Source organism: Motacilla alba, chromosome 5 (genome assembly GCF_015832195.1).
Source record: "Motacilla alba alba isolate MOTALB_02 chromosome 5, Motacilla_alba_V1.0_pri, whole genome shotgun sequence".
Classification (NCBI taxonomy): Eukaryota; Metazoa; Chordata; class Aves; order Passeriformes; family Motacillidae; genus Motacilla; species Motacilla alba.
The window spans coordinates 50,226,267-50,250,045 of NC_052020.1; the positions used below are offsets into that span (position 1 = coordinate 50,226,267).

Here is a 23,779-nt window from a genome sequence, read left to right on the forward strand (position 1 = left end):
CCAACTCCTGAGAAGTGGCACTTTGTGGTGTCCCTGCATGGTGACGGGAAAGTCACAGAGGACATAACACAGTCAAGAAAATAATTTTGGACAAGATAAGGGGGGAAGGTTGCTGGGAGGAAAAGGATAAAAAGCATGGTAAAGCAAGAATACTTCTGCTAATATTTGACAAACATTGTGCACAAACAAGTCTGGTGCACAAATGTGCTCAGGGATCCTGTTTCAGTTTTGGCACTCAGAAAATCTTTTTATCTGCCAGGCAATGGGAAAAATCTTTGCCAATAAATAATTGAAGGAGGAAAGGGGGAAAAGAAGGGGCTGCCAGGATAATTTTTTTTTTTAATAAGTATTGTCAGTAGTTTTGGATGAGGGATTTGCATACTACACATCTCCATTTGCTAGCTGTCCTTGTGTTTATTTTTACTAAAATAATCTGAAAATTATTCTTCTTATGAAATTTAGGAGACATTCTCCCACCTTCCTGATTGTCACAATTAATATGGATTTTGAGTAGAGTTTTTATGCCTACCTCGAACAAACAAAGTCAGAACACTACAAACAGTCAGATCTGCAATGTTCACTTTTTAATAGACTGAAGATACCTAATCTAAATCGACACTCTGACTCAGTTGTGCAGCTTGTTTGGGCCCAGAAATGATTTGTTATTTTTCCTAGCCAAAGGATATCTGCAAATATCAAGGCCACATTCATTGTCCCTCACTGCAAACACTGGATTTAAGACGGGGCTTCAACAGACCAGTATAATTTACCTTGTTCTACGGCCCAACTGATGACACAGATGATATAAAAGAGAAATTGCTGCTGCAGCTGGAATGGCTAATTGCTAATAGGAATTTTGCCACCAACTTCACCAGGGATAAAGCAAGTATTGATTAAAGCAAAACTACCACAGCATCCTGTTAAATGCTATAAGGGATGATTCTAAAGACTTTAAAAATGTGGAAGGAATATGGATGCTTTCAAAGGAGAGAGCTTCCCTGCATATGTGCATTTTGCTGTGTTATAGGCAGTGAAAGGTGTGGTCAGTTGACATGAAGAACTGCTGACTGTACCCATTCCACCTTCAAGGGCCCTTCTGCAAGCTGAAGTTCCCCTGTGCTAGTAAGTCAGCTATTATTTCCAACCTGTCCTATTCCAAGAAACATAAATATCAGCAACAAAGCCAGAAACAAGGCCAGCCATCATTCACCTTGGTGTGAACCTAGCCTTCTAGAGCCTGCACAACCTTCACTTTGAGCCCTAACTTTTTAGGGATGGAGTTGCTGTCTTGATAGGTGCTTTCCCAATGAATATCAAATTATGTGACCTGAACATCAGACAGGCACATGCCTTTAGAGAACTGATAAAAATACAGTTTTGTGTGATTTCTGATAGGTTTTTGGCCAGCTGCTTCCCCTCCTGTCTCTTGAGCTGGGTTTATATGCTTTTTCTTTACTCCAGCATCCCTTACATCAGAAAGCCTCTCCTTGTGTTCACACCTGCTAGGCTGTACCTCACCCACCCCTGTGCCTCTGAAAGGCTTGTGACAGAAACCCTTCCACGGGCTTGTGCTGCCAACCACATGTGATAGGGGCGTCTCATGGTACAACTATCTTATCTGTTCAGTAAATCATGATGCTTGAATTGTATTTCTTAATGGTGGATAGCATTAAATAGCTAAGGTAAGAATTGAGGCAGTGTTAGTTTTGAGTTAGAAGCTCTTGGTCTTCCTTTGGGACTATTGTGAAGTTGGTATTTTTTGTCTCAAATACAAACCCCAGAAATTTAAATGACCACCCCATAAATCAAGAGCTACAAAAAAGTAATGTACGCAGTTGAAAGGACCCCTGCCAACAGCTGCTAAAACCACTCATCATGTTTACTAAAGTTTAAGGGAAAATGCAAACTGAAGGTGAAAATACATCAGCTGTGGAGCAATGTTGGGGGATAGCATATGCTTGGTGACATAAATATGAGAATGTTTTTCAGCTGATACCCCAAGTAAGTTTATATTTACACTCAGATCATGTCTTATAGCTCTTTTGATCGAGGGCATTGCTAAACTTTACCATAAAAAAAAAAGTTATGTGGAAAAGCTAAGTACACCCCTTAAAATCTGCACTACAGAAGGGGGTTTGCAACACCGTAAATCTCAGCTTCTGGAAAGGAAGGGAGATGGTATGCCTGAGCTGAGGTACTGCTGGGAACAGGAGCTGCTCTTTGGCTGCACTGGAGCAGGTCTGGGTGCTGAGGCTGGTGCTAACTCTAGGTACAGAGGAGCCTCCTGCCTGCAGCAGGGAGATGCCCATGCTGGTGGCTGCAGTGAGTCTGCTGACATGGAGCCTTGGATGATACAGCCCGTGGTACCACCAGCTGCCATGAAACAATGGGAAAGTGTTTGTTTAATAAGGACTGTAAAATGTCCCCGGCACTCAGGACTCTTAAGTACTTTCATAATTTCAGGGGAACTTTTCCTGGCAGACTTTGATCATATTAAATAGATTTCCCATGATATCATAATGCTCCATTTGTTATAAATGTGCTGATTTGTGGATGTGCAATTAGCTGACTCAAGCAAAAAAAGCAGTATAGATACCCTGTGTATGAAGTGGCAGTTTATTTCTCTCCATATGGTCTATAACTTGTTCCATGCTGCTTACCGTGGGGTCTGGGCTTACTGCCCACTGCTCATCACAGTTTATAGAGAGGAAAATTGAAGGCAGCCATGGAGTTAATTCTTTGCAATACAGTTATTTCCTTAAGGCAATGCCTAAGCTGTTTGCGTCAGCCAAAACATCCTCCTGGAAGCAGGTGAGTCCTGACTGTTCCCTCTGCGGAGTGAGGGTGAGATAAAATCATCTTAGCAGAGGGCACTGCATGACCTGAGAGCCAGGGGCTTCCCACAAGGAAAAAATAGAGCTTCCCAAATCCTGCATAACACGTGGCCTTTAAAAGATTTTTTTCCTGCCATATGTTTATTTATCCCCACTTGAATGGATCTATACAAAGGGCTAAATCTTGTCCCTCTTAATTCCAGGGAAAGACTTCCTTGAACCTCAGCAGTGATGGGATTGCATCCTAAATTAATATTCCCAAAAAGACTGATTTGTAAAATATGCTTGGTGCAGGATCAGTTGTTTTGCTGTTGAAGTGGCACCTGGTGCCTCACTGCACATTTTTAACTCTTCTAATAGTAAATAAATATATTTTACACTCTAGTCTGGTTTCTCTCATGCTCCTTTCAAATGAGTGGGGAGCATGGAAAAAAGTGACTTGAGAGAGCAAGAGCATATATTAACATACAGGGTTAAATTTTCTGAGCACAAGGATTTTTTTTTTTTTGCCTCATCAGCATGTTTAACAGTTGCAAATCTCAGTGTATGAGGAAATGTCTTACATTCAAAGACTATTAACAGCTGTGAAATTAGATTTACAAATCTGAATCTATAACTGCATATTTTATATGCCGTTGCGTATCATTTGTGCATATATTCATGAAACTGTCTTGTAGTTTACAAAATTTGAGTGTACCGTTTCAGTGGGAACGTGCAGATTTCTTAATCATGAAATCGTTATGTGAAAGACTTGCCGTATGTAAATTTTGAAATTTGTGCAATATAACATGTTGCCTTCTGAGGATAACACAGAACTAAACCCAACAGATGTATAAGTATAAATAGTTATTTGGAAGGTCTGAAACATGCTTATTAAGAAAAAAATATTTTAACCATGTCTACCTTCTAATAACTCCTAGGTGGGTACAGTTTTATATTATGATTGTGGTTCTTATTTTTTAAATAGTATAAGCAAGACATTCTACAGTGCTTCACTTCATTCTTAAAAATAGCCTGGGTTTTATGCTTGGAGATGAGTCATTTTGAGGCTGAGGCAGTCACCTTTCCAGCTCAGCCTATAGCTCTAAGGATTGAGAATATGTAACATTATTGTCTTATACAAATCACGATTCAGCTGGTAATGAAACTCTCCAATTCATCTGGTAATGAAACTCTCCAAAAGAAAGAAAATACAAGATTTGGAAGTCTTTGGAAACTGAAAACTGAGTACATGGCCAGCAGACATGCTGCTTGCAAACCTATGGGAATATTCACTTAATTGCAACTAAAGCCTCACTTCAGTGTTTAGGAATCCTGATCTGCTCACACAGTACTCAACACATGACTGAAATAATCTGTTTATCCAGCATATGGTTCTTTGTGAGGACTGGATAGAAGTCAGCTACTCGGTCTTATGTGTCATTTGTCACAGAGTGCTGTGTCCTTCTAAGTGCTGTCTTTCTAGTCCAGGGCCATGGAGGCATTTTAGCAATGCAAAGAGGTGATTAGAGGCACTTCTGCTGGAATGTATGCTGTGGTGCTTAGTGAAATTAATTTGGCTTATGACAGGGGCATAGAAAGGCAGCCCTGGGCTTTGTCCCACTCACCGTCACTATTTCCTAGGGTGACATTGGATGTGTCAGTAGTGACCTGCTCTTTGCTGTGCCTTCAGTTTGCACAGTGCTAGCAGGAGTAGGGAGGTTGGGAGTTTCCAGGTGTGCTCAAAGGTGTTTGTTCAGAGAACCAAATCTCTAAAACCAGAGTTTTCTAGCCGATATTATTGCAGCTGATACTTGTGTGTAAGGAGGGTAATATCTGCTTGGTTTAACAGGGAAACTATTCCACCTCCTAAGTGCTGTCTCCTTTCCCCCAAATCAGTGACTATATCTATCTCAGACACATCAGAGAAAAAAAAAGGCTCCTCAGATCTTTGCTTAGTTCATCTTACTGCATCCTTCTGCCTAGAACAGTGGAGCCAGCATGGCTGATCTGGGCCATTAGTGATTTGTGTCCATACTTACTTGGATATGCATTTTTCAGGTTATGTCCATTTCTGATACATGCAGTAAAGTACTATTTGCACTGACTAACTCTACAATTATTGTCTAAGCAACGTGTGAGCTATCCAGAGGAACTGCCACTTGACCTGAAATAATGTAAAATTTTAAATTCATGTAAAGCAGGATTTTTTTAATGAAACAAGGTGGTGCCCAACATCCATACAAATCTCAAAGCAGAAGGATGTAGTATCAGGAAAATGCAGCCAAATTGAAATCTCAAGTGATAATAAAATGCTTCATTAAACAGAAAGAAATAAAAAGAGAGAAAAACAAAAGCACTAAGAAAAAGCTGTGCTTAAATGTCAGTGAGAACTTTAATTCTTGTTGGCTTTTAAACTCCCCTATCAGAAAACTGGAACTCTTCAGTCATACAGAGATTTTCTGCAGAGGAACTGGAAGCAGCAACTGAACAGGCGATGCACTACCAGCAGTGAGAGCAGCCAGATTTTGACACCCATGTTTTCAGTAGGTGCCATTTCAGCAGTAGTTTCTGTAGGTCTTTCAGTTGGACCATGAAAGCAATCTCTTGGAACAGGAAAAAGAGTGAAGGTGAAAAGCACTCTTCTGCCCTGCTTAGGTGGAGCTGTGTTTGCAGCCCTTGCTGCCCAGCAGAAACTGCACTGAAGGGTTTGTGTAGCTGGTGTGCCTTGCCAAATTCAGGTTATTTCTGTAACATCTCTCTTTTTGCTGTATTAAACAGGGATCTAAGGTTTGACAAATGTATGTTGCACTCTGAAAGCACTGCAAGGATGTCAGGAATCGTGTGATTTCCTGAGAGCTGGTCTCCTCAGGGCCCTGCAGGTTTTGCTCTCGTTAGCAGAGACTTTAGAGCCTCTGGTGCTGACTCCCAGAGAAAAGTCTGTGTGCCTCCATGGTAAAATCATGGCTTCTTACTGTGTTTCCAGCAGTTCTTCAAGAGCTGAGAAGCTCTGCAGTTTTTTGGGTGCTTTGGGAAGTTATCTGGTATCTGCACCCTGCGTCCTCTGCTCCAGGTCAAGTTGAGCAGATGTGCAAAAGGCATCTAAGCAGGTGAGAGAGATGAAATTTGCACTGTGCTGTGCCAGTTAAGGTTCTGGGCTGGAGCTGGACCTCAGCAGGATGCCAGCTTGGCTGCCAGGCGGTGCAGGGCCCTCGGTGCCACCAGGGCCCCTGGGTTTGGTTCAGCGTTGAGTAAACGCCCATGCCATAAATGAATAACAGCAATTTTTTTTTTCTTGGTCTGAGCTTTATTTGCCTTTGCTTTTTCTTGGACAGTGAACCTGTGCCTTGAGAAAATGCGCTAAAAGTTTTTAATATCCATGCTCCAATGAGGCAACAACGGCACATCTAATCTCAATCTATATTGTTAGTACTTTTGCTCAGCAAAGCAGCTCTAAGAAATAATACATTTCTTCTTTAAAGTCCCTTCCCCGCCCCTGCTGTATAAGTGTTACTTCCTGCCCTCCTGCTCTCTCAAAGGCGCTTCCCTTTCCTGTTTTGGTTATAAGCCTTCATAGAGACTCTTGGCTTGTCTCCCTGCCAAATTTGTCTTCTGCTCAGGTGAAATAGACTATTTGGATTTGAGCACACGTGCCGGCTTTGAGCATATACCTCTGTGGGACTGCCTGACCAGGTCCTCCTCCATGGCAGGCACGTAAGTATCTGGGGACTGTGCCTGTTGGCAGGGACTTTGTTGACCAGAATTAATGTGACTGGATGTGAAGGAGAGCACGTATTGTGATAAACACAGAAGGTTTGTGTTTTGGTTGTAGCCTGGTAGGATAATTTATAATTGTATAAAATGGTAATTAAGCTTTTATGGCAATGCTACATTAATATGCATCCCCTGATAGTGAGGGAGAAGCTGACTTGATGAAGCGAGTGTTTCTTCATTCCTGATCTGCCTCCATCAGCTTGAGGGGAATTGTCACAGGTTTATTTACATTTCTTCTGGGATTGAAGGGAAACCAAGGCAAAGTGATTCCAGCTTTAATGAAAGATCTTTATGTTGATTTCCTCTATTCACTTTTGAGTCTGCCTTTCCTGGTCATTAGTTATGATGATGATCTTTCAAAGCCTTTTTTTAAGGTATCGTTCCCCTGAAATACTGATATGGTTGGCCCATGAGTGAGAGCCCTCAGTCATGCATTTTCACTTGGCAGTTCAGTTTCGGGATTTGAATAATTCATATTTTACAAGATTAGGTACTTCTTGCTTTTATTTCTGTAATTTAAGGGGGAAGGGAAGTAGTTTGTATTAATAGCACCCTGATCCAGCCGAGTTGCTTTTTTTACTGTTTTTGTCTAATTGAGTTCCTGGTGTTTCTCCAGGCCATTTACTTGACTCATCTTTAGGAACTTCTAAGCATTAACTTGATATTTACTTTTAGCAACTCCCAAAGTGTATCTTCAAGGTGGTGTGTAAAATCTGGAAGTGAGCCCCACTTCACAGAAAGAAATTTTACATGATTCAAAGCATTAATGGAGCAGTGAAGTTCCTCCATTAGGAGACTCCATTAGCAGTCAGTTGTTGGAACTTGGAAGGAAAAGTTTCTTGGAGCATGGCCTGGCAGCAATGCCACTTATCTTAATCATACCATTTCCTCAGTGAAGTGCCTTTTGCAAAGCAGATCTCTTTAAGCATTTCTTAACACGCTGAGTTGAGATGCTGATAACTGGAGTTCCCCTTAGAGTCATTTGAATTCTTGACACTTCAGTTCACAAAACCTACCAGAAGAGGGATGGGTTAAAATTAACAGCACCTCATGGTTTAAAAATCTCAGCAACACAAACTAAGCAGATGTGCTGGCTTACAAGGGCATCAATCTGTGGCCTCTCTGCTGGCCCCAAATCTGCACTGATTGGCAGATGTGCTATTTAAGTGCTGTGGCAGGCACTGAGAGGTCAGGGCTCTCACAGACCTCGGCTGGCAGGGCTGAGGACTGAGCTGTTCTGGGCTGACAGTCAGACCCAGGTGAAGTATCTGTTCCCCTGCAGTCATGTTTTGCATACTGTATGATTTTTTTTTTTGTATTTTTTCTCACTTTTTCCCATGCTCAAGAGCATTGAGGGGTGACAGAAGGTTATGCAAGTTTCTCTGGTCATGCCAGGATTGTGTGTGTGTGTGTGTGTGTGTGTGTGTGTGTGTGTGTTCCCAAATTTAGCAACTCATCTGCCAAAGTCCTGGCTTAGTGTGCAACCTTGGTGCCTCATAAACTGTCTCTTCTCTGGTTTCCAGCTGATATGTCTTCTGTGGGTATCTGCAGCAGATACTGGACAAGGCAGTTCCCACTGGGTATGCCAATGTAGTAAGGGAGAATTAAAAATTAATGTCTTATTCCTAACAGAAAGTAACTTTTGAATATTTTTCATTATGGAAGTGAACTGGTGTTCATCTTACTCTTAATAGCCCTGTAAATACCAGTATTTCCATTTCCTGCTCTGTAAAATATGTATTTGTCTTGCAGGTGTGTCATGGCTTTATTTAACAGCGTCAGTCCTTTTGAGAGCTGCTTATGAAGGAGGCTTCATATTTTTACTATTTTCTTGTAATTATTTAATATTAAACTGCTTAGATGCTAGAGTTTAATAGTGGAGGAAGGTGATGGCCAGGCACCTTCAGCAGATGCTCACTGCAAAAGGCTCATCTCCCACTGGCAGTGCCCACAAATTCCAGCACCAAAAGATCTGCAAGGTGAATGTGCAAGCCTGAGCAGGAGACCAAAAAAACAGCAGCTTCTCTGGGAACTGGGCTTCACTTGAGACTGACTGGAGCAAGGGCAGCACTGTTGGGCAGGTCCCTCTGCACAGGCAAGCAACCAGGAGCGAGTGCAAATTGAGAACTTCTGACCAGGGGGTCCATGGGTTGGTTTTTCAGGGAATGCCAGGAAATGGAGCTCAGAAAACAACTGGAGGTAGTCATTGTGGCACCTCCATATGATATATGAGAGTGGGACTGCCACTATTTAAACATCTGCTGTAAAATAGTCAAGCATTAGCATGTCACTGAGGACTAAAAGCACCTTTCTGGCTATAAAGCCCCCATGGGGCTGCCCTTTGGTGTGATCAAGGGCTGAATGCTGTATTTTCACTATGAGGTCTTGCTGCATTGCTTGAGGAAGTTCTTCAGGGCTCTGGGACAAAGGTGAACGATGGTGACACCGGCTGTGCTGCAACTTTGCTTGCAGAGGGAAGTAGACTTTGAAACAGGGGGTCCCAGGAGTCACAAGTATGACTGACATTGTGCTGGAGAAATGAGGCTCCCAAGAAGAAGTGGGGCCATGAGCAGAGCTGGTGGTGAATCTCTGGTGGGAAAGCCTTTATCTCTCTGGCTGGAGAGCCTTTATCTGTAACAAGCTCAGATCTCAGCTGTGGTCTCTATATCAGCCCAAATGACCTGACTGTCTTGTGGTCAGAGGGTGTCTCAGGTTTTTTGTTCTCTAAAGCCAGTGGTCAGAGAGAAATGTCCGTTGTTTCAGGTTACTGCTGAAACACTTTCCCTGCATCCCAGTGATTATTATATCTAAAGTGAAAGCTATCAAAATGTTGAGCAAATCAGTGTATTAGTGTTTGAACTACACTTTAAAATGCTGCAGGAACATGACTTGTACCTTTCTAATTCCGAGGGTAACACAGATCTGTACTGCACAGATCACACGTCTTTGTGTACGGGATTTTGGATGTACATTAGCTGTTTAAGCTGACATTGAGAGTATTCTGTCAGCTTCTTAAATCAGCACCAGCAATTTCTTGCATGTCACGTTTAACCACACGAATGTGACTTCCTGTGTCAGACTCAGTGGACAAGTACAGTAAGATGTGCTAAATTACTTATTCATTATCTCCCATATTCTCTGGGCTGAGGTTTCATTCTCAAGTAAGGCAAACCTAGGGCTAAGTAATGTCAACAATTTCTCACACCAATTAGAGTGATTAGATCAGTCTAAAATAACTTTAATTATTAATAATAAAAATATTGAGGGGGGATGTATGGGAGCTGGAAATGAAAAATAAGGTAAATTCTTGTATAAATGGCTGTTTGCCTTTTCTATGAATACAAGAAAAGAGCATCTTTGAAGGTCAAAGAATCATGAGCAGCTTGATTGTAATTGGTTCAAAGTGTGAGATCTTCATTTCTATCAGGGAGCTTTCAGAGGGAAAAAACTTATGCTAAGGGAGTGTCTGTCCCAAGGACACGGTTGTGTCTGTAAATATGAAGGATAGTGGAAGTGTCCAGGTCCACCTGGCATGCTGGAGTAAAGCCCACAGAATTAGGTGTCTGGTCCCAGTGTTAGCTGGTCATGGTTTCTTACAGCTTTTGTGAGCATGATTTGGTGACCCTCCAAAAGCTGTGTGACCTTGTCCTGGCTCTAGGAGAAAGTATTTTAAACCTCTCCCATTGCCCCAGAGGTGTGACCTCTGGGTGGTTTGGTGCTGGACAGGGGGTGCAGAGTAGGACTGGGATAACCCTGTGCCATGGCAGGCTCTGCATGGGGCTGCTGGTCAGAGGTGGCTCAGTCACTCAGTACCAAGCTCTGCAAAAGTTTTATTCATAAGAGGATAACGGTGTAAGTAGAGAAAACAGGTCAGTGAAGGAGCACAGTGCAGCTTGGCCTCTCGACTTTTCCTCAGTCTGGAACGAGAGGGAAAAGCCTTAGAGACCCTTCAGAGCCAGACTCTCTTCCAGACATTATGGTTTGCTCTCTTTTTCCTGTTTATTCTCTGTGACAGGTCTTTTGTGGTTCCAGCCTGAGCTATTTGCTTGTGTATTTGGATAAGTCACTGGGCTAGGTAGTGCCAAGCCACCACATTGTCACGTGATAATTCACAAAATATACAGGTATTTTCCTGGGATTCCTGGTGTTATCTATTCCATTTGTGGCTCTTTTTTTGGCTATAGATCTTGGTAATCACATGCTTACTAGAAGCCAGGAAGAAAGGACTGCATTTTCATGTTCTGAACAGATGGAAGAGGAGAGGAGTGTTATTCCAGGACAAATGCACCTTCCCTGCAGCACTGTCTTGAAGTGGCTGCCCACTCTCACCAGGGCTGGGCAAGAAAGGTCAATGCTGACCCTTTCAAGAAGGGTTCAATCCAGTTTAACCAATATGCTGATTTTTGAAGATTAATCTTACAAGAGGAGATGGATGAGAGTGGGTCAAAATGTATCACCCAGAATGAAACAAACAGTATTATCTGCAAACTTTTTTCTTAATTTACAGTTTTGTAATTTTAAAACAATATTCTATAAATCTCAACTATGAGCACTCGATTTTAGATATCACCTGTGAACAAAACTAAGCAGACTTTCTTTGACTTCAGTCAAACAAAAGGTACTAGTGCAGAGGTTTGCCTTCCCACAGATGTGATGCTTTCAGAATAAAAAGGGGAAAATATTAGGATTTGGGGTCCCTAGGAAGAACTCCCTTCCCTCCACATTTAAATAAGATGTCTTTCATCTGCCCCATAGTAAAGTGTAGCAAATTGGAGTAGATGTTGTTCACAAACCTGAACAACTTTGTAATCAAGACCTCTTTACGATTCAATTTTTATATCTTTTAATATCTAATTACCTTTGGTGGGAACTCAGGTGGATGAGTCTGACTGCATGTTAATGTAAAATAAAATATCAGTAGGAGAATTCCTGATATTTTGCATGTGTGAAATTTGATGGACCTCCCTCAAATACCAAATTTTCAGTAACATTTGTGTATTAGGAAGATAAAACAAGTTCTAGAAGTGTGCAAGCATAATTGTGCATGTAAATGCTAATATATAACAAACTCTTATCATGGAGAAGGAATGTGGCTACTCAGAATTGTGTTACTAAGCACATTTATTCCCTGTCACATGTATTTGACATAAGTATCAGTGATGTATGGTCCTAAAAATAACCAAAAATTTTGCTGGATCTTCGTGAAATCACTGGTACTTGATTTGTGTTTAAAATAATGTACAGAGAGTAATACAGAGATTCTCAGTGAGCTTTATAAAGGGAACATTTTCTGGGCTGTTCTCAGAGAAGCCTCTTAAAGCAGCAGTGGGACAGTTGTGCCTTTTATGCATAGGAAGAGTAGAAAGTCTTCAGGATAAAGAGTTACTAAACTCTTGGAGTTGTCTCACTCCATTTAGGGGGAGACAGCAAGCTAGCAATAGGTCCCTGGAGGCATTTTGGATGTTGAAAGATTGATGAAGTGCATTGCAGGAAAGGATTCCCCTGGTGTGCTGTTTTATGTTCCTTTCTGTAATTTCACTGCAGGCCAGATAACAGGCTCAATCCTGTTTCCATTTAAATGAATGATGAAAAACTTCCATTGACTGCAGGAGAGCAGGGATTGAGCTTGATGTGTTGTTGCTTTATGTCACAGTAACAATTGGTTGTCGTGCATCAAACACTGCTCCTGAGGTCTGCATCTGTGTTTCAGCCACAGGGCAGCAGCAGCTCCTTTGCTGCTGATTTTGGTGGCAGCAAAGCCGAAGGCCAAGTTGCTGTATCGGCTGGGGTCTGGGTATGGCATAGTGAGCAATGCCATGTTATGGCCCCCATGTCTGGATGGTTAGGTGTAGTCTCTTTTTTGTACGTAAGGATAATTTAATTCATTTTGACTGATTTACCAGCTCGTGGTGATTGTGGATTCCCAAATTCATCTGAAATGGAGACAGTATTGGGTTTTAGGCTCACTCTGATGAAGCCAGTGATGTGCTCTTGCTTAGTTCAGTGTACAGCTCGTAGTGCTTGGCAAGGCTTGAGGAGAAGGACGTGCTCTCACACTGGCTGAGTGTGACTCTCCCAGGAACAACCTTTTCCTGGAGCCCCTGGCTCCTGGGCAGGGCATTGCTGTGCCCTGGGAAGCTGATGCTCTCCCCACCTCTGGAGCTGGAGGTGGCCCAAGACACCTGCTAGCAAAGGCAGGTGACCACCATCCATCTACGAGACTGCTCTGGGGATTATTTTTAGCCTTTCCACTTCCATATGACAAAGGCAATCCAGTGTACCTGCTGTTTGCTGGTATATTTACCTGCTGTTTGCTGGTATATTTCTCTCCCATTCTCCCCATCTGTGAATCCAAGGCAGACCGAGTGTCCCCCAGCAGGTGTGGAGGATGCAGGCAATGCTGCCACTGCTGCCAGGCTGCAGCTCCTGCAGCAGTTGGAGGATTAGGCAGGCTGGAAGGAGCTCAAATCCCTCAGCTGCTCGTGTCAGATATGGAGGACCTGCCACAAGACATTAGCTTACCTTAAAAAACAGGAGAGAGAGGTATTTGCTGGGGAAGTACATCAGCAAAGGGGCAGCTGTTCTCCAGGTATCTCACAAAGCAATAGCAACTGGTGGATGAGCTGTTTTATGAATTCTGAACAATATAAATAAAATAATGTTTTGTCCTTCTGATCTGAACATATTGCTCTGGTAACAGGATTTAACGGTTTCTATGGTATGTAATAAAAATACTATTTATTCTACCTTGTTCTTTATAGAGATGTCTGCTGGCGTCACTGCTCCCTCTATAAATGCTGTGAGGACTTCGCAGGCTCTCACAGCCTGGAGGAGGTCTGTGGGCTACCTGGAGGCTGTGCAAAGTGATTGACAAAACAAGCCAGAGTCAGTAGGGTTTAGTGTACCATGGGGGATACATCTGCCTTGGAAATCTTTTTGAGACCCACAGATCAGAAAAGATTGAAAATTGCTGTTGTAATCAACCCAGATCCTCTTAATACTCGCAGTAACGTGCTCCCTTTCATTAAAATGATGACAGTGATGGGGTCAGGCAGGTTTGGGTGTGCAGCAGTTGGTAGAATTTACAAGTGGTGTCATTTGGCACAGTGGCAGTGCAGCAACATGGTTTAGCATCAGCCAGGAGCTTCTCTCTCTCTCTCTGTGTGTGTGTGTGTGTGTGTGTGTGTGTGTGTGTGTGTGTGTGTGCATGCTAGGGAGGCAAACCCAAACAAAGAGGGAGGAAAAGGATTTGTGTGCAAAGCGGATTAACCACTTGGTGTTGCATTGTCGAAAATGATTTAATATGGCTTGGGCTGAGGATGGGAGGTATATATACCTATATATAGGTCTAAAGTTAACAGGACACTCGTGAACTTAAAGTTTTTGCAGGACATAGATGTCAACAGTTTCACTTAGATGCACTAACTGAATCATAAATGCATCATAAGGTGCACTGTTTGCTTGTTGAAAATCCCTGTTACATTTAAAGACCTCAAATCTCCAAAATTTGCAGGATTTATTTTTTTTCTTCAACTTGTATTTCCTCTGGTATAAGGAAAGTGTCTGGGAGATCAGGAGAGTGGAACTGAAATTCTGACCTGTATTGATATGTCACAGGATTTGCCAGTGGTATTTATTGCCCTTGAAGGGTGTGTTTTATTATGATTGTCTATATGTCTATTAGTCAGGATATGACTAGTAAACAAGAGGTAATGCCTTGAGGAATTTCTGTGACTATAAAGGAGAAAAATAGTTATTTACACTATACAAAACAGTGGTTATGTACTTTAATACTGGCATGCATCCAGGTTTGTGGATTCCCCTTCCCCACTTTCTTTGCTGCTAGGACGCGGGAGAAAAGCGTTCCTGTGTGTTTTGCTCCATGTGTTCTGGGACTTCCAAGTGCGTCAGCGGCTCTGGGAATTAGGCGTCAGCTGGATTAACTTAATTGATTTCTTCAGTTTACCTAACGTGGCTTTTGCTCCAAGGTCTGCTTGCTTCCAGTTTTAAATGTATAACTCAGCTGTGGGTGTCACGTTTGTTTTGTCAGCAAGCTGTAAAATATTGGTAGGTTTTCATGCAAATGTAAAAGGCTTCACTTGGCCATAGATACATAAAATAAATAGAGCATTCATGCTGTTGGACAGTTTTCATAATGTTTATGTGATGCAGGTTATTTCTCAGGGCTTAATGCTTTATATATAATAGATTATTGGTTCAAAACAGCAGCACACAGGAGGCTTTTTAAGTCTGTGAACACATAACATGTCAGCTTTAATTTAACAGATTGCATTCAAAGGATTAGCAGATCTCTTATAAAACATATGTTGAAAGTGGTACTGATAGTTTCTGTTGGTGTTTTTATTTTCCTTTAGAAGATTTAAGTAATAAGCAATAAGCAGCAAATTCACTCTTTTCTTTCCTGATTTTATTTTTTGTTTTTCTCCCCAGTGAACAGAGTATTTGCCAAGCCCGAGCTTCAGTTATGGTCTATGACGATACCAGTAAGAAATGGGTGCCAATCAAACCTGGACAGCAGGGATTCAGCAGAATCAACATATACCACAACACAGCCACAAACACCTTCAGGGTAGTTGGAGTTAAACTGCAGGATCAACAAGTGAGTAACTGCATCAAGTTTCCTGTAAATTAACCTTTGATCTCATTTGGTAGGCTCAATTCTATACCTAATGCAACATTTCCTGCTCCCTGCAAGGTGTCTGCTAGTCTGTTTATACTCCAGTGATTCAGGTTTTGTATAATTTTTTGCACACACAATATATAATAAATTATTACTGCTTATTTGAAAAAAGAATGTTTGGTAGATGCCAAAGAGATTGAAATGTTATTTCTTCCCCCACCCCTCCCAATTTTTTCTTGTGAAATGAGTCTTATTCACTCTGCAGGTTTTGCTCTCAGCTCCCCGCAAATTACTTTTTACTTCTTCTTAATACTATATTAAAAATAGAAATAGAAATCAATTGTTCTGCACTGCTGTCCCACAAAGAGTGGTTGTTACATTGCTGTGTTTAGCAATTAGTTCCTTGTATTGCACTTTCAAATCCTAGGTGCACACTCATCTGGTTTACAGGGGACTAATTTTGCAGAACCTGCTTGGGTATTAAAGGAATAATATGGGATTTAGGTTATCAGAAGTGGGATCAGACCCCAATTGGCCACCAAAGCACGATGCTGAGCCCAGGCCTGCCACGGCGTGGCTCTGGCAGCCTGCTTTGAGATGTGCTGGGCAGCACGTGCCACCAGAGCTCCCTAGCCGAGTGTCACAATTAGACCACAAACAAAAGTTGACTTGAGTGGAGTAGAGATGCAGTGCCTGCATTTTAGAGCAGGAACTTCAGAGCTGAGGGCTCCCCCCGTGTGCTGGCATGAGGCTGGTTGGCAGTGGCAGCCCAGCCTGCCCACCTCTTGTGCTCAGCTTGAGCCCTCGGTGTGGCACAAGGATCAGGAGAAAGTGGGCCAGTGGGAAATTGCTTCCTGGGAAGGTGAGGCAAGCACTGCTGCTGGTGTGACATTGGCAGGGGCAGGGCAAATCCAGCCAAGCTGAGCCAGGTCAGGCCAACCCAGAGAGCAGGAGCCAGGGCAGCACCACCTCTCAGCTGCTGCAAATGCTGAATGGATTGATCTGCTTGTGGAAATGCTGATGATCCTCAACTGGCAGCTGTAGAGGTGCTTGGGCCAACTGGAAAAGTTACTCAGGTTGCTTACTGGAGGTGGCAGTGACTTTGCTACAACATGCATATACACAGTCATCGTTCTGGAAAAAGAAAAGCAGAACAAAAATAGGTGGGTTTTGAGCACACTGGTTTTCAGCTCCTTGCAGTGCACTTTTGAAACATCCACCAAAATTTTGCAACTGCTTTTATTCTTTTCTGTAGAGCAAAGGCAATATATGAAAGCAGTTCATTCAGAAATCGAAAATATTTTCAAAAATAAATGAAATACACTGTTTTTTTAGTCAGTTATGAAAGCCAGTCCTGCTCTGTCCCAGGCCGTGCTAGTTCTTTATTTTACATAGCCAGCAGGTGAATGTAAATGATTTTCATGTGACTGCAATCTAAGATGGAACTAAATAGCTGGTGTAAAAGAAGCAGAAGTCATAAAATCAATATGTATATATGTAAGGGAGACTAAATACCAGAGGTCTGTCTTAATCAGACTATGCAGTTTAAAGAGTAGGACATATTAAAAAGTCAAACCTTAAGCTGCATTTTGAACATGCTTTGTGTTAACTATAGTATTTTCTTTGCTTGCAAATATTCTAACTTATGAAGATGCTGCATGCTATCTAAAAATCATCCCAGTTCACAAAGACACAGGTAAAGAATATCTTTCTCTAGAGTTTAAAGACCAAAAATCCTCTTTCAAATAAACAAAAAGTATAGTCACCTTAGTCACCTAAAACTGCCTTTAAACAAAGTGTTCCCCTTAAATATGAGTACAAAAATACAGTATTATGAATAAAGTCAAGACACCCCTGTAGTATTCAAAGGAACACTCTGAAAGTCTCAAGATTCAGAATTTAATATATTTTATATGAGTCTCACATGGAATCATAAGCTTGCTAGGCTTGCTAAGTATTTGCATTTAAAGAGAATAGGAATGAATTTCAGTTAAAATAATTCTCTGTTCAAGCCATTTCATGCTTGCTTTCAGGTTCTGTTAAATCTCACTGAAATTGAGGCTTTAGCGAAGCTGTTGATTTGCCGGAAAAGACATATTTATCTGAAGAGGACGAATCTTCATCTAAAATGTGATAAGGCATATGATGAAGCTGATGGAGCTACACAGATTTTTGAAGAGTTGAGAAACTAGTTTAAAATATGTAATACAGCAATACCATGGAGGAACAATTTAAACTTTTCTTACAAACTGTCAAGGCACAGACTAGAATAATCATACCTTCATCCCTGCCTGACTTTATTTCCCTTTTAATTTTGCTGGTTTATATTACATCTTTAATAATATCTCTCTATAATTTTCATCCTCTTTTTCATTTTCCACATATCCTCTTCTGTAGACTCCTTGTCTTGTCTCTGTCTAGCTGTCTTTTTGTTTGCTGCCCCTTTTTTGGTGCATGTGCTGTACTTTATGATGCTGTATTCGTGTTCTGCTTACCTTATCTCCTCATCACCTTATCTTCTTCTCTAACTGACTGAACTGAGAAGTTCACAGACAAATATGGTTGGTAGAGCAGCAGAACTGGAGCATCGTTCTCCCCCCAGGAAGTGGCCACCAGATCTGGTTCCCTGAGTGTGTCTGGGGAGGTGCTCATCGCGTGTGGCGGCGGCGCTGGGTTACAGAGCAGCGGTACCTGAGCTCCCTTCCTGCACAAGGTGCAGCCTTGCACAGGCTCATGCTGGCCTGAGCAGGAACCTTCAGAAAACCCCAGGTGCAGTCTTGAAGCTTTGAAGTCGCCACAGGGGCCAGAAGTGGTTTGAGGCTAAGGCCAGATCAGTGTTGCAATCGCTTAACGTCATGACTTTGATGTTTCCTTGAGGCCTTCGTTTTGGACTTGATGTTCAGTGAGGTCTTTTCCAACCTGAGCAATTCTATGATTCTGTGATTCTTGAAGACACCAGTGGCAATCACGTCTTTCACACCCAAGTTGCAACTTGCCAGCTGTTGTTGTTACCTGGCTGGTTGTGAAGGTGACACGTGTGAACTTCAGTCACCATGCAAGAAGTTCACAAAGCTAACAAGCAGTAGCTCCCCATTCTGGAGTCCTGATCAAGTGAAGGTTTAAAATTAGGACTTTACATCAAGTGCTGTCAGTTCAGCATGATCTCATCACCCAAAGGCACGAGCTGAACAAACAGGCAGGGAGGAGGGTGCAACTCAAAAGTGAATCACATCTCCTGAGGGGCTGGTGTGTTCATGTGGCTGAGAAGTTAATTCAGGGCCTTGGGGAAGGTGAGACATTTTACATGTGAACCCAAGCCAAAACTGAAACAGGGATAGGATTCTTGTGATATAAACTAACCACAATATTTGAAAAGAAAGAACTAATTAATCACTGTTGTAACTTATTAGAACTTCATCAGGTTTGGGCCTGCCTACAGAAGTAAAGAATCTGGCCTCAGCTGTAGCAGTTTTTATATCCCTGCTGTTTTAGCAGTCCTGGCTGCTCCCTGGGAGATGAGCCCGAGCGCTGGCAGCATGGCAGGGCCCAAGGTGCTGAACCATTTCATGCTCTGCAGAAACAAGCAATTGTCTTGTCCTGGTTCCGTAACAGGAGTATTGGCAGTGAGGCTTGTGTGGGAACTCTTCCCAGGATCCTGGCTGTGTGTTACACCTCAGGTGTTGCCCTGAAGCCCACTCTGTCCCTCTAGCCCTATTTCTGTGAGTTCCATCAGCCAGCACCATCATCACTGCTGACAGCTGACAGCTCCACAGTCAAAAGAAAAGGCTTCTTCGTTCTGAGCTTTTGTACAGAGTCTAAAATTCCCTGTCGCTCCCAGGGAGCCTACACCTGAAACTGAGGTGAAAAGGTGAAGGAGAGTAGTGGGTAGAAGTGAAGCAATTTTTTTTGTTTTAAACATTATAATGATGGAGACATTGAAACATGTCAACATAATGATATGCATGACTGGTCTGTGAAACTCCTTGCCATATAAGATCATTGAAATACAGAATTTACAGGCTTCAAAACAACACAGACATTTATATCAGTAAGATATATGAGTAAGACTACATTGTTTCAGCATATAAAATACTAAAAGAGGGTTGAAAAAGAAAAAAAGTGGCATATAAAATGTCATGTTTCAGCTTTTAAATTCTAAGGGAAGAGTTATGAAAAGAACTGTTTGCCATGGACAGATCCATGATTTATTTATTCAAGATTTCCAGTGAGAGCTCCTCCAGTTCACCTATTGTAGACAGCAGCTGAAGATGAAAAGATGAACTCTTGGTCTGCTCAGCCTGGCAGATGTGCTCTCTTACTGACATACGACGCTTTAGAGTAAAGATCCCTTAGAAGCACCTGTAAAAAACCCCTATGCTTCAAACAGGGAGACCTTCTTTATTTTAATTACTGCTCTGAAGCACTTCATTATGATCATATGCCTTGTGAAATCTCCACACCATCTGTACAAGACACCTTTGTGCACTCATTCTTAACAACAGCAGGAGATCCCCTCCTCTTTTTTTCCATTTTCTATAAACACAAGCTAAAGGAGATAAAAATGAAAGTCTGGCTATTTTAAGTTTCATTTCCCAGTGATTCATTTCTCAGTAAACTCTGATTTGAGTTTGAAGACAAGGTATTACATGTGCGGGCATCCTGATGATTACTGAAGGTCAACATTCAAATTCTGTCTTTATTCAATTAAAGGGATCTAACCTTCAGAACAATGCAGATCCTTGGAGTTCATTGGAAGCAGGTTTTGAACAGTTTACCTGACTTCCATTAAACAGTTTTTGGCATAGGTTTTTACAATTTCTGCCTTTCATTATACAGCTGCACTGCACCCTCTGGTGCTCTTTGGGCTTTGATAGTGCTGTCCTTTAAAACAGAGGTTTCTGTTAGTAGGTGAGAAAGACTCACTTTGAAAGCCTGGTAGAAGCTCACAATCTTTTTAAAAATTTCCTCAAACATACTGCCTAAGCCTTCCCTTGCTTGGTCTACTCAAAAATGGTTGGAAGACTTAAAAATTGGTCCATGTTAAAAATGTTGGTTTAGAAATCCAGGCATGAGTCTACTTGATGCTCAAGAGAGTCTTTGAGTGTGAGCAACATTGGTACAGGCTCTCCCATTGCTCAATAGAAGAATGGGGTGATGTTCTCATTTTTCAAGGAGAAAAGGCTATCCAAGCTGTCAGATACAAGAGCAAGGTCAATGCCTCTGCTGTGACCAGTTTCCACTTCATTCTGGTTGGTGTGGGTGTCTCCCCACGCAGCACGTTGGTGATGCAGTTCCCATTTCCAGGGGACTAATTCTTGGGAGCCTACATATCCAATGTAGGGCTGCATCTTCCTTTGGCTCACAGGTTCTCAATTTCTCAATGAAATGTGTCAAAAAAATCAGACCCCAATGTAGGTCTGATTGCTTCTCACTGCATTTTCATGGAGCCTTAGTAATGATACTGGTTTGGGTGCAACAGCTGGACCATCATATTTGTGCCTAAAGCTAGTTTCTAAGGATTCAAAGACTGTCTTCTACATCACTCTCTAATGCTGGCTTTGTAAGTAAATGCATCCTACAAATAAGAGTATCTCTGTAATCATCTTGGGGTCTAGTGGCTTCTTTGCTGGTTTCCATAATTTTTCATATATTAATATAGTAAAGTTACAAGACATCTATTAACTACATCAGTGAGACATTAGTATCCTTCAAAAATACTAACATGTGTAAAATAATTTGCTCTTTATTAGGTGCTCATCTAATGTTTCTCTGCCAGTTTAAACTGGCAATCCACTGAAAATTCAAAACTCAGAGCTAGGAGTCGTTAATCTTTGAAATTAGTTGTTAAAGTCTGCCTGTATAATTAAGAATTGTCAGTCATCTACCAAAAATATTGTTGGACTAATTAAATACACTGAAGCTTTTCAGCTGCAACCATAGTGTTAACAGAAAACTTTCCAAAAGGCTGGTTGGACTAAAAAAAAAAAAAAAAAAAAGTAGGTTTTCTGGTATGTGGGGTCCACCTCTAACATAAATTCTGTGTACGAAGTGGTACCGTGGTGCAGTGGACACTCCTTCCTCTCCACCCTTCGCTAGCACAGCACACACTTTTAGCAGTGGAGGTTTCTGCCTGGATCCCAGCTGTAATGTGTAGCTGGGTGTCCCAGTGCCCTGCCCAAGGATAAACGGAGCATTTTATTTAGCAGATTGAATTTTAAAGAAAACAGCCTTCTGCTGCAGTCACCCCTTACCTGGAAAACACCACACACAGAGCAGGGGAGAAGGTGGGAGAGGAATGGTTGTCTGGGTTTGTCATTGCCTGATTCTAAAGAAAAAAACTTAAGCACAAGAAGCTGGTGGTGATCAGACACATGTGAGGAGGAAAGCCAAACTGGTGCAATGAGTCAAACACGTGCTATAGGGCAAGATTAGTGCCAAGAGCTCTGTCTGGCTCTTTTTCTAACAATTGTGCATGATCATCTTCCAAAAGATGGAAACAGCTGATGGCCCTGGCTCCTGACAGCTGTTTGCAGCATCTGCACAGCTGCATCCTGTGGAGGTGCTGTAGAAAACATGAGCAGGTAGTAGATTTTGCAAAACTGGCTTGCCAGTGCCTGAGGCTGGACTGAACTGTTGTAAATCTCAGCCCCAGATGTGTGTCTTCTGTCACTGATACAAACACTGCCTTACCGCGCAGCCATGCAGGAGCTGCCATAGGAGCTGCCTCTACCCATTTAGGTGACCTTCCCACAAGGGTTGGGTGGGTTGTTTCCCACTGAAAACAGAGCTATTGTTAATCCGTACCCCTCTGTTTCAAATAACAGGTAGTGATTAATTACTCAATTGTGAAAGGACTGAAGTACAATCAAGCAACTCCTACCTTTCATCAATGGCGCGACGCACGGCAGGTCTATGGCTTGAATTTTGCAAGCAAAGAAGAGGCTACCACATTCTCCAATGCAATGCTGTTTGCTCTGAATATCATGAACTCGCAAGATGGAGGTAAATTAATCTCTCTTAATCTGTGACCTTTTAACATGCTTGTTACCAATCACCCCGTGCAGTTGTATTGGATATTATGCCATTATAACACATTTGATAATAAAAAACCTTAGCCTTTAGAACAGTGTTTGCTGTGGTATGAATTGAACATTTTCAGATTTTATTTCCCTTCCTGCTCATTTTTCATGGTGCCTTAACTCACTATTTGAAATCAATAATGCCTCAGCAGGCAGGTGCCCCACTGATTTATGTGGATCTGCATATATGTTGTTTTACATATGAGATGGTAGAATAAAACTTTAATAAACAGAAGCTAGAGTAAAATTAGCAAAATCTTACAGGATAGGACTCAGAGATGGTATTTCCAGTGTGTTGGGCCAGCTTCAGCCATTGGCTCTTGTGGGTCAGCTTTCCAAAAGAGGAGAGTGTGGCACCTTGATTGTTGAATACTATATTGACTGTAAAAGAATTTTGTGGTGAAGTTTGCTTTTCTGTGAATTTGTCATTGCATTAGCTTGAACTGGGGCCAAAATAAAGTCCTGGTTTCTCAGTGGAAACCAGTTTCTGGATGAAGCACTGCCCTCAGTTACATGCTTATGACCCCTCTGCAGCTCCTGGGCTGGGAACAGAGCAGTCCTTGTGTGGTGTCTTTTTTTTTTTTTTTTTTTTTTGTTCCTGCAAAAACACACACCACAGCCCTATTTTCCTTTAGCAAACACGATGAGTCAAGGTTTGCATCACGTGCTGCCATCCAGGTTTGACTGCAGTGTTGCCTGGTGATGGACAGCAGCTCTTCAGAGGGAGATTGTCTCCTGACAATCTTCAATACACAAATATGTCTTACTAAAAGTGCTTGTAGTGTAAGAGTTCAGATTTTTTATTTTCCTATTTCTGTTCTATTAAGCTGGCAAATGCAAAACCCATCAAAAATCAAGACATATTTCTAATTCTTACCTATATTTAGAAGTACTGAGGACTTAATTCTGCTTTCTTCATCTTGAACATTTTCAGCTGTAGTTGTGCCACAGCAGGAAATCTGGCCAAGATTCACCAGTCCTTAACTCACAAAAGTCTGAAGAGTACAGAGCTCTTTGGCTGCTCAGATGTGCCCACCCATTTTAGACCTCCAAATTTGGGTACTTTGAATATGGTCTGGGTCTAGTGATTGGTTTTATGTCCATGATGAGTCTGCCTTTCTTCCAAAAGCCCTTAAATTTGGGCTGGATTTTTTTCCCATCTGTCTCTTCCTGTCAAAGGGAGTGAGTTTTTTACAGGATTTTGAGTTTGCTTCAGGGAGGTGCCTTGTGGAAACACAAGTCTCAGGGTAAGAATTTATTGCTCATAGGCTGAAATACAAGAAACTGCCTTAAATTATGTTAGCTACACCTAGCAATGAACGACAGGTATTTTTAAAAAAGTATTTTTAAGGACTTGAAAAGCCTATTAAGTTTCTGAGAAGTTTATGCATATATAGCCAGCAATAATTTGCATTTTGATTTTTTTGGGGGTATTTTTAATTCATTTCCTTAGCCCACCAAAAGTGTGCTTT

General features: G+C 41.8%; 1 protein-coding gene across 6 annotated transcripts in view; it reads left to right on the forward strand.

The window, feature by feature from the left end:
- EVL (Enah/Vasp-like) overlaps positions 1 to 23,779 on the forward strand; it is a 118,083-nt gene that overhangs the window by 35,246 nt on the left and 59,058 nt on the right. For 5 of the 6 annotated variants that reach the window (XM_038136949.1, XM_038136951.1, XM_038136952.1 and 2 more), the window contains exons 2-3: positions 15,039 to 15,207; positions 22,053 to 22,230. In XM_038136949.1, the coding sequence (XP_037992877.1) occupies positions 15,073 to 15,207; positions 22,053 to 22,230 (313 nt within the window). In that variant the 5' untranslated portion in view covers positions 15,039 to 15,072. Of the gene's footprint in view, positions 1 to 6,366; positions 6,528 to 15,038; positions 15,208 to 22,052; positions 22,231 to 23,779 lie in introns of those variants that run through there. The other variant, XM_038136948.1, reaches the window with a different exon arrangement.